Below are 14,722 nucleotides of genomic sequence, written 5' to 3'. Positions count from 1 at the left end.
CATGTTAAGTTGAAGGAGTGAAATTGGTCTTTGATAATTTTGGAGTTTTTTTTTTTTTCAAGAAATGAGGGACTGATGAGGAGTTTATGTGGGATCCTAATGGTTGATTTACCCATTGATTAATCTGCTCATAAGTGCAATTGTTAAAGCATGTTTTTTTATGTGTTTGGACATATTTCAAGTTGACGGAGGCTCGCCTCTGTTCTCCATGTGTTGCAGTTCCTCGTTTTTTTAAGAGACGTGTTAGGAGCAGTTAATGCGCCCTGACCATTACTTGTTAGTAATGATGGCGTTTGACATTTCACTTACTTCTCGAGCAGTATAAAATAAGGGGGTGTTAGGTGAGCCTCTTCCTTCATTGTTCATCTACTCAGGCTTTTGTTGTTTCTTGTGATTTCATCTTTCTGAAGGTTTTCCTTTTAAACGTAAGTAGTTTTTTTTTATCTTTTTGAATTATTTTCTGGTTATGACTCCTCAGAAGCAGAACTCTAAGAAGCCAAGGCTGATAAATTTGATGGGAATAAAGTAGTTGACAAGGGGGGAAAAATTATCCTCGGACTGAGGAGTAGCCTTCCACTTTAAGTATCAAGAGGTTGCGATCGCTTCTTAATGATCATCCTGATTTACAGGGGATAGATGCTCCCTTCCTCTTCATGTCGGGTGAACACCGAACGTCGTGGTTTATTGGGTATTTATACCCAACATGTTAAGTTAGGGTTGTGATTCCCTCTAATAGGCAGCATTGAGGATATTTTTCAAGAATTTTTATTTTGCCTTTCCCAGATTTCTCTGGGTTCTTAAGTGGAACTTATGGCTTTTGCTCACTCAAGATATGGACAATGAACTGAATGGGGCCATCTTCTGCTGTCTCTGGAAGCATAAACTAGGAGCCATGGATGAACTCATTATATAGGACATGCATAGGCAGCAGACCACTGTGAGCACACAAAAATTTCGACCTTAATGATGAGACTGCGTACGGTTTATATATGTGCATTCTACATCACGTTGTACGGGGACACGATTCAGAACCCGAACCTCATCTTCAAGTTTTATGAAATCAATTTTATTAAACTTTGTCATTTTCAAAGACAAAACACTGTCTCTGTCACGTCAGCAGCCGATCGGCTACTAACGTTGCCGGTCGGCAACCTCCATAGATGATCGGCTATGAGGGACGGTTTCCAACAGTTCTTAACTCGAATTGTGGCAGTTTTCTACGCGATTTCAAAACAAAAGGGCAGAAACTGCCATTTTTAGGGGAGATCGTTTTTTTTTTTATTTTGACAAAAAGAAAGAAAAGAAGAAGAGAGAGTGAGAGGATTTTGATTTGCTTTGATTCATCCTTTTGAGTGATTAAACACAAAATCAAACACGTAAACACCATGAAATATAGTGGAATTGAACTATATACATTTCATTCTCTGTTCTTTGAGTTCCAGAAGTTACAGTAAACTTACAGACATTGTTTTCGGGTTGCAAACTCAATTATTTCTACTACAAATTGATTCTAAGCACATTTAGAATCATCTTTCTAACTTTCCGGAGTTATTTTGATAATTAATACATGGTTTCGGGTTGCTACTCGGGTCTCGAGAGTCTCGTGTTTGTGAGTCTACCGTACTTCAAACTGGATAGTAGCTCTAAAGGTAATTTCTGAAGGGTTTTAAAAGTCTTACCTTTTAATTTGCAACTTGTTTGTTTCTTTTTGCTTTCTAGTTTTTTCCCTGCCATGGTTAGATCTCACTAAAACAAAGTTCTGCTGTCAGTGATAGGAAGCCGATTTTATACTTATGTAATCACGGGATTTAGGCCTGATTTAGAGCTAAAATGAACCAATTAGTATTCATAAAAGAGTCAAGAACGGTCAAACTAGGAGAGAGAAAGAGAGGTCACGTGAGCCAGATGCTTAGGGAAGGAGAAATATAGAGTTTCAAGGCTGATGCAATAATTTCTGAACAAATAGTGATATGCATGTGCCTTTTATGGCACGTAGAAAGTTGTACCTCTATGGGTGGGACTGCTAGTCACGGGAATTCTTTCCATTCCCAAAGACGAGGATCGAACCCTGGACATTTGGTTAAGGGAAGAAGAGCCTTTACCACTCTACCACAATCCCGTAGTTATTAATTTGGTTATTTAAGGAGAAATTTGGATTGAAGAGAGCTCTATTTTAGAGATCAGAAGTAGCTCCAGTATAAAATCTGAAAAAGTTTTAAGGCTACGGACTTATAAAAGAACTATCGATATCTCCATGATTTATAAAGTTCACAAATACAAGTTTGAAATTTCCTCCACAAACGTTTCATTAAAATTGTCTAAATATGCCTTCCTAGCAAACGTTCAAACCAAATTTAGACAAACAATTACCGGAATAGTGACGAGACAACCATGTCAGAAACAACTTATTATCATCTCATACATAAAAGTTAGTCATTTCCAACATAATTGTCACGTCAATATTCCAGTGATTTTTCTATATGAAATGTCCAGGTGACTAACTTAAGACGTGCCAATGCTTTACCAATGGTGACTGTGACATTGGAATCTTTCGGCATGAATTGAGAACAAATTTAAACAAAATTATAAGATTAAAGAAATATAGTTGCTAACAAATTCAAATTTAACATAAAGTCTACAACCATATAGTTTTAAGTTTACAACAAATTTAACATATAAAATAACTGACAAAAAAATATAGTAATTAAAATATCAATTGAGCCTGTTTACGAACTTTCAAGCCTAATCCAAGGAAGCTCGGCTTGGCTCGTTGATGTGTCGAGCCGATTCCAAACTCACCACCATGGCTCATTAACACGCTTACTATTTATTTATGGTCTAAATTGGATTCAAATCAGGTATCTGCTCAAAAAAAAAAATTACAAAGGCCATTTTTAGCATCATATACTTTCAACAGGTCTGATAATTCTTTTTAACTTGTATATACTCAACTCACTTCGCCAATAATTTCACCAGATAGTGGGACCATAGTTGCCAAATCGAGATTCGACTCGTGAATCAAAATCCACATTTTGTGAATCGTGACTTGAATTGTAAGATCCAGTATAAATTCATATAAATATAAAAAATAAAATATTTAATGTGTTGAACTCAAAATATTATCAAATATACGTCTAGAAATGCAATTTGATTGTAAGAAAAGAAATCATATCAACCAAGTACATACAATTCAAACCTAATGCAACCGCAATCCTAATAAAACTAATTCACAAATCGGAGTCTGTTTAATAACTTAGTGGAGATGAGAGTTTGAGCTTTTTTTTTTTTTTGTCTTGGTGTCAACTTGACAATGATGGAGTGAAACTAGTTTGAGTTGAAAATAACAATCATACTAGAAGATAGTGGATTTAGTAGTTAGTGTTGTAGAAGTTTTTAATGAACAGTGAGGAAGATCCAACTCGAAATAGAGCTGAATCAAATATCCTATGATTCGACATATTGAATTGTAAGATTCTGTTACAATTTAAATTCACCCTATAGATTCGGCTCGAAATAGAGCTGAATCGTAAGATTCTAGTGGAACTAAGATCATTTTAAGAGTCTAATCGCGATTAGGAAAACTTACCTGTCTGCAACATTTCTGATAGCTGGCAGTTAATCAAAGAGAAATGGACCCATAAATGATTTCTTCAGACGTTTGGACATCCAGAATATTGCCTCTGTAAATATAATAGTGAACTCTTTTACATCATATCTCAGAATTTCAAGGTGTATCTTCTTCCACAGCTCCTCTCTGGTGGAGGTTGACCATGGATAAACACAACTCCCCCCCAGTGGAATGGATTCATCACCATTGATCTGCAAAATTCCAGATGCAATATGGTCAATCTTTACATGTCCTGCAAATATAACTATATAAATTTGAAGCAACCTGCAATCACGATATCTTATCAAAAGGAAACAGAAGGGAGCCCAGATGAATTTAACTGGGCTTTTTGACTTGTATTAGGCGTCCATATGAGATTTCCATCAAACAAGACTAACTGCGATGCAGATGTTTGACTAAGCAAATCATAGAACAGTGCTTAAAAGATAAGCAGTTGGAGTAAAAGCATAGATGTTATATCAATTATTACATCCAAGAAAGAAGTAAAGAACAAATATGGAAGGCAAGCAAAAAAAAAAGAAGAACAAGAACAAGGTCCCATTCCATCAACTCGAGGATCAAAAAAACAAACATGAAAGCATGATGATGCAGTCATTTCTCAAAAATTAGCAAAACAAAATTAAATCTAGCATTTGGATTAGAGAACCATGCGATACTCCATCATCAGTAATAACGGATTTTAAACTCTAAGCACCCTTAATTGCATAATGAATATAATACATACTTCTTTTAAGAAAAGGAGTAAAATGGTCTTACTCACAAGTCAAAAGAAAGCAACTATAATTTGGTGAGGATTTGCACAAACAATAACCATACCAGTAATTCTTATCAGTGTCAGTTTTGGTACCTTCTTAAGTGAAAAAGCTTTTAGCCTGTGAGTAATTCTATCTAGAAATAAAGAGTGTGCAACCTCCAATCGCTCAAGGGGTTTGGCTTTCCTGTAATGACAAAATAACCAGAATTAGAAAACTTCTACTGTTCTATGCAAGAGAAAGATCAAAGCAAGCAAAACCCATCCAAAAGGATGTGAAAAACAAGAGGGAAAGACCTCGAAATTCCAATCCGGTAAACAACATGTGCTTGCTGCCAATTCCCTTTTGCTTCAAGCAAACTCGCATACAGTTCATAAAGCACTGAATGGTCGCTGCATATATTGTTCTTCTCCATTTCTTTGAAAACAGTTTCATAATCCTCCACACCTTCCAACTACGAAACCCAGCAAAAACAAAATAACTCAATCAAATCTCTAACTTCGTGGCAGCGTTAAATAGTACCTAAAATAACAACTCATAAACATCACAGGCGCGAAATATGAACGCATAATTCAGGTTAAAATTGAGAAAATCATGACCCGCATCTGTTGTTTTCTCTATTACGGCAAATGCTGTTCAATATCCCATCAAACACTCGAGCAGCTCAAACCAACAGATAAATTAAATATATATATATATATATATATATATATATATATATATATATATCCTAATGACAAATCGAAGTTTACTGAGAAGTAAACTTATATCCACACAATTGAAACTTCGTATTAACTGTTTCAAAAAAAAAAAAAAAAACTTCGTATTAACTAAAGAGCAACCGAATGAAAGGAAATTCATCAAAACTAGAAATCCGATATCACAGAGCTAGCAAAACTACTTTATAAGCCAACCAGATCTATGAATTCCACTTAGAGAAGAGTGAAGAGGTGAAATTACATAGAGGAGCCAAATCTTGAGAAATCTAGGGTCGTTCCGGTACTTGGCATCGTGCTTGAAAGTTTGAATACAGTCCACTAGAAGCTTGTTAAGGTCACCGCCAAATGCTTTGTTATCGAGTGCCTTCTTGATCGACCTGGAATCACAACTAATTTCATCAAATCTGGAATTTCAGAGAGGAAAATGAAATTCTAGAAGGAACGAAAGAAAAGTAGAAGCATGTACACTAGCCATGGCAAGAGAGGATCTTGAACAGATAAACTCTCGTCGAAGACCTCGAGCATAACTGTGGTACACAATTGGATGCTTTTGCTTCAAGCTGCGATTAATTACTGGAAGAAACAGAAAAGGAGGCAAGAAGTAGAAAAATATGCGGGAAATATGGAAATGGTTCGTTTTTTAAATATTTTGAACTTTATTTTTTTCAGATGAAAATGAGGATAAATTATATTCATACCCCTAAACTACAATCTAACATACATTATGCTTATATTTTTTTTTTTTTCCCAATACATCACCCACTCTCTAAACTTGTCCATAATAATAAATTAGTTTTAACTTTGTAAGTGTTTCACCAGCTTTCTAATTTTGCTTATTTCATATCACCAGCTCCCTAAATTTGTCCATAAAAATTTATTAGCTCCTCGAACTTTGCAAATGTCTCACCAGCTCCCTAAACTTGCTTATTTCGTAACAAGTAAATACAAAAATCATAATACTAACTCGGATTAAGGTGCAAAAATACCTCTAACGTTTTGGGTCAGGAGTAATTTTACCCCTAACGTCTAAAATTGTGCATTTTACCCCGAACATTAGTACCCAAGATCAAATTTATAAATTTTTTGAATTTTTTGTTCAATTCGTATAAAAGTCCGTATATATTTCTTTTTTCCACATCCCAATATATGTTTGTGACTTGTTACTGATAAAATGACGCACGTGTGAAGTGTAGATGATAAGATTCATGACCGAGAAGATAGTTTGATGAATTATTTCTCAAATTAACTCAATTTATCAATGTTAGGAGTAAAATTGCTTTTGGCTTCTAACGTTAGCGGTAAAATTGCATAATTTTAGACGTTGGGGGTAAAATTACCCCTGACCCAAAACGTTAGGGGTATTTTTGCACCTTAATCCGAGTTAGTATTATGGTTTTTATATTTAGTTGTTACAGAATAAACAATTTTAGGGAGCTGGTGATACGAAATAAGCAAGTTTAGGGGGTCAATCTACTATTATGGACAAGTTCAAGAAGTTGATGATGCATTAAGCCTTTTTTTATATAAAAATTGGATAAGGTGCAAATTTGCTATGCAAAGTGCAAATTTCTCCCCTTAATGTATCAAATATTGGAATTTCATTCTTAATATTGCGAATAAGATCAATTTTATCCTTAAACATAAAATTTAGATAAAATGTTTCACTGTTATTCGACTCGTTATTTAATCATCACATCAGACATTTCAAATATCAACTATATCTAAAATATTTAGTTTATTACTAACACAATTACAAATAACCTGCTAAAATACCAATATTTAAGTCTGTCAGATACAAGTTGATGTGATTTAATCTTGAAAGTCTACTTGGAAACCTGCAGTTGGACATAAATAATGTCAAAGGAGTCCATTGTCCGGCTAACTCACTCTGATGTCTAAGTCAGTTTGAGTTAAGATTTGAGGATGAACACAGCAGTAAATCAAAGATGTAATATAAGCGGAATGAATGAACAAAGCAATGTACCTTGGGCTAAACTTACTCTATTTATACTGTGATCGAGCGGTGGAAGATGGTTATGAGTTTGGGAGCAGGGGTGTGCTATAGGTGAGCGTACGTGTGGATATCAGGGCTTGATATTCCTCAAGTCTACTGGACCCATGATTCACGAGATTGGGCGTGATTGCTGTAACAAATGGATCATTGACTAGATCTTTTAAGACTTCTTGAGTCGAGGTCTCTAATACGGAGTTGTATTGTCCATTTTGGCTCACCACGTATTCTATTTCCTCGAGTGTTGGTTTGGGTCTCTTAAGTGCCACATGGCAAGTTTATATTCGCCTGATATCAGATGTCCCCTTCGGTCTAATTTATCGTTCTTTAGAATAAGAAAGCATTGGCTTCGGAAAGGATTATGTTGAAACACCTTTCTACATAATTTTGATTTGACAAAATGATTTAAGTTAATCCATGATTAAGACAATTAAATTTAAGTGCTTTGGTTTAATTGTACTAATGTGTTTGTTCAATGTTAAGTATAAAAATATTTATAAGAACAGGAATCAAATTAAGACAGAACATAGTCAGCATGACAACATAGCACGGGCTGAGTAAAGAATAACTCAGTACGAAAGAAGGAAAGTCTTCTTCAGAACCGAAGCTTACTAATGAAGCTGATCACAAAAGCTGAGTAGAAAGCAACTCAGCATAAAAGAAGAAAAGTCTTCTTTGGAACAATATCTTGCACAACAAAGCTGACCATGGAAGCTGAGTATAAAAAGCAGCTCAGTATTGTAAATGGCAACGATCAAAGACAGCGGCTATCAAAGTCAAGCTGAGTGCTCTTCAGGACAACACCAATGATCCGTTTGCTAAAAGACAAGATCTGATAGTGATCTGCGTAAATTCAAAAGCTTTGGAATCATGCAAGGATATAGTTTCAAGACGCATGGGTCAACTGTCCTCTAGCTAAAAGATGAACCAGGTGCTAGAAGACGAACCTGCGAGAAAAAGACAAGCCTGGCGCCTGCCGAATTCAGACGACAGGATTGGCCTGTAAATCTGAAGCTGACCAGAATAATGTCTCCGGAAAGAGCCGTTTGAATTCAACGGATAGATCCGAATTCAAATGATTGTGTCTTCAGATTTCAACTATAAAAGGACAAGTACACTTCTTGGATCCTTTGCCAAAAGATAAGAGAAAAAGAACAGATATACAAAAGCACATCAAAACAAGAAAAAGATCTTACACCAAATTTCTATCTCTGTGTAAAAGTCTAGATTGATTTTCTGTAATCATCTAAAGTGTTCTTCATCTGAAAAGAACAAATTTGTATCAATTGTAATAATTGAGAGATTGGTGCTGAGTACTCGATTTAGTACTCAGTGGTAGAGAAAATCTAAGTGCTGGGTTGTAGCGCTTAGTGGAGTTGAGTATACGAATAGAGGACGGTACTCTTGCATATTCAACTGCCTTGTAAACGGTTTGTGCTCTACCTTTAAAGAGCTCAGTAGTGGATTGAAAAAGCCTGGAAGGATTCTGGGGACTGGACGTAGACGGAGTGGCCGAACCAGGATAAGTCTGCTGAGTTATTTCTAACCCTTTCTCTCATTATATATTTGTATGTGTTGCTTGCTATATTTACTCAGCATATAAATTGTTTGAGCTGACACTGAGTAAATCAGAGTGCTGAGTTAGAAGCTGACCACAAAGTGTCAATTCCCAACTCATATGTAAAACAGTTCTAGTCAGTCTTGACTAAAGCTGACTTACTCGTCACTCGGCCGTGCTGACCAAAACTGAGTTAATAAACTCAAAAAATTACTTTAAGTCAGCATAATTAAAACGAAAAAGTTATATTAGTTCCTAACCCCCCCTAGAACTAATCACACGGGACCAACAGGTTATACTTACTAAAACCTGTTAAGTTGAATGAGTGAGATTGATCTTTGATAATTTGGGGTTTTTTCAAAAAATGAGGGACTAGTGAGGAGGTTGTGCGGGATCCTAATGGTTGATTTACCCATTGATTAATCTGCTCAGAAGTGCAATTGTTAAAGCACGTTTTTTTTATGTGTTTGGACATATTTCAAGTTGACGGAGGCTCGCCTCTGTTCTCCATGTGTTGCAGTTCCTCGTTTTTTTAAGAGATGTGTTAGGAGCAGTTAATGCGCCCTAATCATTACTTGTTAGTAATGATGGCGTCTGACGTTTCACTTACTTCTCGAGCAATATAAAATAAGGGAGTGTTAGGTGAGCCTCTTCCTTCCTTGTTCATCTACTCAACTTTTTGTTGTTTCTCGCGATTTCATCTTTTCGGAGGTTTTTCTTTTAAACGTAAGTAGTTTTGATCTTTTTCTCTTTTTTCCAGTTATTTTCTAGTTATGACTCCTAAGAAGCAGAACTCTAAAAAGCCTTCTGAGGCTGATAAATTTGATGAGAATAAAGTAGTTGACAAGGGGGAAAAATTATCCTCGGGCTGAGGAGCAGCCTTCCACCTTAAATATCAAGAGGTTGTGATCGCTTCTTAATGATCATCCCGATTTACAGGGGATAGATGTGTGTCTCCCTTCCTCTTCTTGTCAGGTGAACACCGGACGTCGTGGTTTCTTGGGTATTTATACCCATGTTAAGTTAGGGTTGTGATTCCCTCTAATAGGCAGCATTGAGGATATTCTTCAAGAATTTTCACTTTGCCCTTCCCAGATTTCTCTCAATTCTTAGGTGGAACTTATGGCTTTTGCTAAGATCACTCAGGATATGGGCAATGGACTGAATATGGCCATCTTCTGTCGTCTCTAAATGCATAAACTGGGAGCCATGGATGAACTGATTATATGGGATATGCATAGGCAATAGACCACTATGAGCATGAAAATTTTCCGACCTTAATGATGTGACTATATTACATGCGTATGATTTATATATGTGCATTCTACGTCACGTTGTATGGGAACACGATTCAGGACCTGAACCTCATCTTCAAGTTTATGAAATCAATTTTATTAAACTTTGTCGTTTTCAAAGACAAAACATTGTCTCTTCCACGTCAGTAGCCGGTCAGCTACTGATGTTTCTAATTGCTGATCAGCGACCTCCATAGCCGATCAGTTACGAGGGACAGTTTCCAGCAATTGTTAACTCGAATTGTGGTAGTTTTTCGCGTGATTTCAAAATAAAAAGGGCAGAAATTGCCATTTTTAGGGGAGATCGGTTTTTTTGGGAATTTTGACAAAAAGAAAGAAAATAAGAAGAGAGACTGGGAAGGATTTTGATTTGCTTTGATTCATCCTTTTGAGTGATTAAACACAAAATCAAACACATAAACACCATGAAATACAGTAGAATTGAACTATATACATTTCATTCTCTGTTCGTTGAGTTCTTGAAGTTACACTAAACTTCCAGACGTTGTTTTCGGGTTCCAAACTCAATTATTTCTACTACAAATTGATTCTAAGCACATTTAGAATCATCTTTCTAACTTTCCGGAGTCATTTTGATTATTAATACATGGTTTCAGATTGTTGCTCGGTCTCTAGAGTTTCGTGTTTGTGAGTCTACTGTACTTCAATTTGGATAGTAGATCTAAAGGTAATTTTTGAAGGGTTTTAAAAGTCTTCCCTTTTAGTTTGCAACTTGTTTGTTTCTTTTTGCTTTTGTTTCTAGTTTTTTCCCTCCCATTGTTAGATATCACTGAAGCAGTGTTCTGCTGTCTGTGATAGGGAACTGGTTTTATACCCATGTAATCACAAGATTTAGGCCTAATTTAGAGCTAAAATGAACCAATTATTATTCATAAAGCCTTATAATTTGCCTTATATGTGCAGGTTCTTCGATGTTTCTACTTGTTCTAAAAGCGTCAAGAACAGTCTGCTGTCTGTGATAGGAAACTAGTTTTATACCCATGTAATCACGGGATTTAGGCCTAATTTAGAGCTAAAATGAACCAATTATTATTCATAAAGCCTTATAATTTGCCTTATATGTGCAGGTTCTTCGATGTTTCTACTTGTTCTAAAAGAGTCAAGAACGGTCTGCTGTCTGTGATAGGAAACTGGTTTTATACCCATGTAATCACGGGATTTAGGCCTAATTTGGAGCTAAAATGAACCAATTATTATTCATAAAGCCTTATAATATATGTGCAGGTTCTTTGATGTTTCTACTTGTTCTAAAAGAGTCAAGAACGGTCAAACCAGGAGAGAGAAAGAGAGGTCACGTGAGCCACATGCTTGGGGAAGGAGAAATATGGAGTTTCAAGGCTGATGTAATAATTTCTGAACAATTAGTGTTATGCATGTGTCTTCTATGGCACATAAAAAATTGTACATTGTCTTTTATGAGCAGTTTTATCTGCTTGTGCTACATTTGTCTGTTTCTGTAGACTGTTTATTTTATTCTGCAGACTATTTATCTTAGTCTGCAGATTGTTCTGATTTGCAGCAGACTATTCTAGCAGCTGACTTTTATTCTGTTTGCTATTTTAGCTTATCTTATGTTGGTCCTATATATAGCTCCTGTTGGTCCCTTTTAACGTGACAAGTTAGTTCCAAGGGGGGGGGGGATAGGAACTATTTTAAAATTTGTCCGTTGAGGCTGACTTCTTTTTCTATGAAAAGGTTTACACAGCGTCACTAAGTAGATTTAAGACACAAGCTTAGTCAACTTGTGACTAAGTCTGCTTCTTTACTTGAGTCAGGAAATAGCACTTAGAGTCTATTCCTGAACTCAGCTTCTTAGTAAACTTAACTCGGCGTGAGTTCTTTACTTAGTCAGTTTTATAGCAAGCAATATATATTAAAGGAGTTTAAGGGTTAGAAAGATATTACTCAGCAGACTTATCCTGGTTCGGCCTCTCCACCTACGTCCAGTCCCCGGAACTCGTTCCGAGCTTTTTTGAATTCTCTACTGAGCTCTTTAAAGGTAGAGCACGAAACCTTTTACAAGTAGAAGCTGAGTATAACAAGAGTACCTTCCTCTATACCTCTACTCACTCCTATATCTACGCTGAGTACTATAACCGAGTACTCAGCCTCTCCTTTCTATTCTTCTAGAAATGATAATGTGTTTGTCCTAAACAACGATTGCTAAGACACTTTAGATGATTGGAAATCACTCTAGACTTTTACACAATAATATGGAAATTGGTGTAAGGTATTTGATTTGCTTTTCTCACAGAATCTTCGAGTATGAATTTGGTCAGCGTTTCGACAGCTTGAAGTTCTGCATCGATTGAAGCAAATGGATGGCCTTTATATAGTGACACTTGAGGCACCTGGTCATTTCGAATTTCAAAATAACCGTTGGAGGGAAACGGCTTTCTGTCGTTGTCACTCTGGGCGTGCTCAGCGTCGTTGGCCAATAGGATTCACGCATCTTCTGTCTTCGTCAGTCTTCGGCAGAATGTTTTGCCATTTAAGAAAAGGTCCACGAGACAGCTTTCTATGCCTTATGAACTTTTCCCAAAGTAGAAATACTTTGTCTAGAAGTTGAACATTGCCTGCCGCTGTCCAGACTGCTTTGTCATCCAACTCAGCAGATTCTTCTTGAAGCTTTTACCACGAAGGCTTCTCGATCCTTCTCTTGCTGAGTCGTCATTTTAGTTGATACGACTTCGTTTTGAACTCTTAAGCCGAATGGTATTGATGTGTTGACTTGGGCTTGACTTCCACTTGATGGGCCTTTGGGCTTTTTTAATCTTAATGTCTTATACACAATTAAACTCAACATTGAACAAACACATTAGTGTAATAAATCAAAGCATTTTAAATTTAATGTGTTAGAATATTTTTATCATTACTTAAATAATTTTGTCAAATTAAAATCATGTGGAAAGGTGTTTCAACAAACTCCCCCATTTTGATGTTGGCAAAAATATTCAGTTGAAGAACTCAGTGTTGAGCTCCCCCATGATAGTTGACCTAATTTTATAATAACTCCCCCGTAAGGGTTGAGCTACTGACTTAGTTTTACTCTAAACATTTCAAGGTTTAATTGAGTAAGTCTAAGGTCAGTTTTCAGAGATAGGTCAGCTCACGGAACATATTCTATTTAACTCAGTTTTACGCGGAAGATTTAAATATCAGAGAGCGCTGAGTATGCTTTGTTCAATGAGTTTTAGTTAAGTGGACATTTAAGAAGTGGTCAACATGCATGATCAACACAACAGACATATCATCAATTAATATAGACAGTGTAGCACAGTTGATTTAATGAAGATGCATTTTAACAAATTATATCAATCACTTAAGTAAGCATCGCACAAGAGTAGTCAGTATGAAAGAGATAGAGATGCATATAATTTGTTTTGAATTTAAAGTCAGCACAACAAGGTTCACAAAAAGAACACAGATATAAGGGTTCAAAAACAAAAGCTATCCTAGACAATACAAGTTAAGCTACTTTTGTTTGCCATTGCCCTTGTGTTGCTGCTGACTAACTGAGGCTTGCTGAGTTCTTGGGGCTTGTTCTTTCTCCCCCGTTTTCCCATCATCAAGTTTGGGAATGAAGGTGGCTTCAATTACAGCTTGAGTTAGGCGTTGAGAGAATGCCTTCAGCTTTTTCGTGCTTTCATTCATTCCATCGAAGATAGGAACACCATCATCCACAATGGATCGTGGAATTCCAATAGATGCAACACTCAGCATACTCAAAACAGCGGCTTGAGACTTGCCAATCCAGTGCATGGTTTCAGTGAGCATGGCAAAGGCTTGATGAAACATCTTTAGCAAGGAGGAGTCATAATACTCACGCTGATCGTTGATTTTGCGCACATTGTTGAAAGTTGCTCGAGAATACTTCAAAATCTCGTTGGTTTTAAGCTCGTCAGTTGCCATCTCTTGTCTGTTTAAGTTCAGCAGACGCACAGCCTCGCTAATTTGCTTAATGGAGCATTGAGAGGAGGTGAAAAGCTGGTGATTGGTTTTCTCTTGCTCGGTGTGAAGCTGGCTGAAGAGATTATGTACTTCGGCAGAAGTGGCATATGCTGAGTTCGCAGCTGACAGTTGATGAAACTCCCTTTGCAATGAGTTTATATGGTTGACCATGGTCAGCTGGAGTTCGGCCAACTTTAATATAGAGTCCTGCCTGGGCTGTTGAGATTGTAGTGTAGTCATGACACTCAGAAGATCCTTCATACCTTTGATCTCCGTAAGAAGCTGAGTGACAGACGAAAATGGAGTTGTCTCAACAATGGTAGATTCAGCGGCATTGGCACTTTATTGATGGAGGTCCTGGATGAGAGCATGAGCTGAGTCAACAATTCTTCAACCAGACTCAGAGGCAATGAGATAGCTAAAGGATCCATCTTGTGTTGGCCCAGATGCCGGAGGTGGAGTAGAACCGGATAAGGGCAGTGTTTGGTTCTGCTCATTATTGGAAGGCCCAACATTGTCAGCGGCTGGCCTGGTATTAGTAGAAACTGACTGAATTTGAGTCTGCACATTTAGTTGGGGAAGTGGAGGATCGGCAGAAAGAGTTGCTTGCTCAGTGTCAGGCTGAAGCTGACTAGGTGATGGGAGGTTAGGAAGTTCAGTGTCCACCTGAGCAGGAAATTCCTTAGCTTGCTCAACAGTTTGAGGAGCGGAATCTTCGAGCACTTGCTCGGCATTGCTTTGGTTGGCAGAAGCATCTAAGTCGGCATGTTCCTTTCGAGAAACAGAG

At 36.9% G+C, this 14,722-nt stretch overlaps 1 protein-coding gene across 1 annotated transcript; it reads right to left on the bottom strand.

Moving 5' to 3' along the window:
- Positions 1-2,610: 2,610 nt before the first annotated feature.
- Positions 2,611-5,701, bottom strand: LOC136231348 (mitotic checkpoint serine/threonine-protein kinase BUB1-like). The gene is made up of 6 exons (XM_066020700.1): positions 5,566-5,701; positions 5,341-5,476; positions 4,677-4,834; positions 4,476-4,566; positions 3,587-3,819; positions 2,611-2,862 (listed from the first exon to the last, which is right to left on the bottom strand). Exons 1-5 carry the CDS (start codon positions 5,622-5,624, stop codon positions 3,616-3,618), a joined length of 648 nt encoding a protein of 215 aa, XP_065876772.1. The 5' UTR covers positions 5,625-5,701; the 3' UTR covers positions 2,611-2,862; positions 3,587-3,615.
- Positions 5,702-14,722: the final 9,021 nt, after the last annotated feature.

The sequence above is a fragment of the Euphorbia lathyris genome, chromosome 5 (genome assembly GCF_963576675.1).
Source record: "Euphorbia lathyris chromosome 5, ddEupLath1.1, whole genome shotgun sequence".
Taxonomy (NCBI): Eukaryota; Viridiplantae; Streptophyta; class Magnoliopsida; order Malpighiales; family Euphorbiaceae; genus Euphorbia; species Euphorbia lathyris.
The sequence above is the reverse complement of the archived record's forward strand: the minus strand, read 5'-3'. Positions and strand labels throughout refer to the sequence as shown.

Excerpts from the sequence above, each read along its gene's own strand:
- LOC136231348 (XM_066020700.1), bottom strand. The coding sequence starts at position 5,624 with ATGCTCGAGGTCTTCGACGAGAGTTTATCTGTTCAAGATCCTCTCTTG. Across the intron at positions 5,477-5,565 it reads CCTCTCTTGCCATGGCTAGT|GTCGATCAAGAAGGCACTCG; the intron begins GTACATGCTTCT and ends TTGTGATTCCAG. Across the intron at positions 4,567-4,676 it reads TACCGGATTGGAATTTCGAG|GAAAGCCAAACCCCTTGAGC; the intron begins GTCTTTCCCTCT and ends TTGTCATTACAG.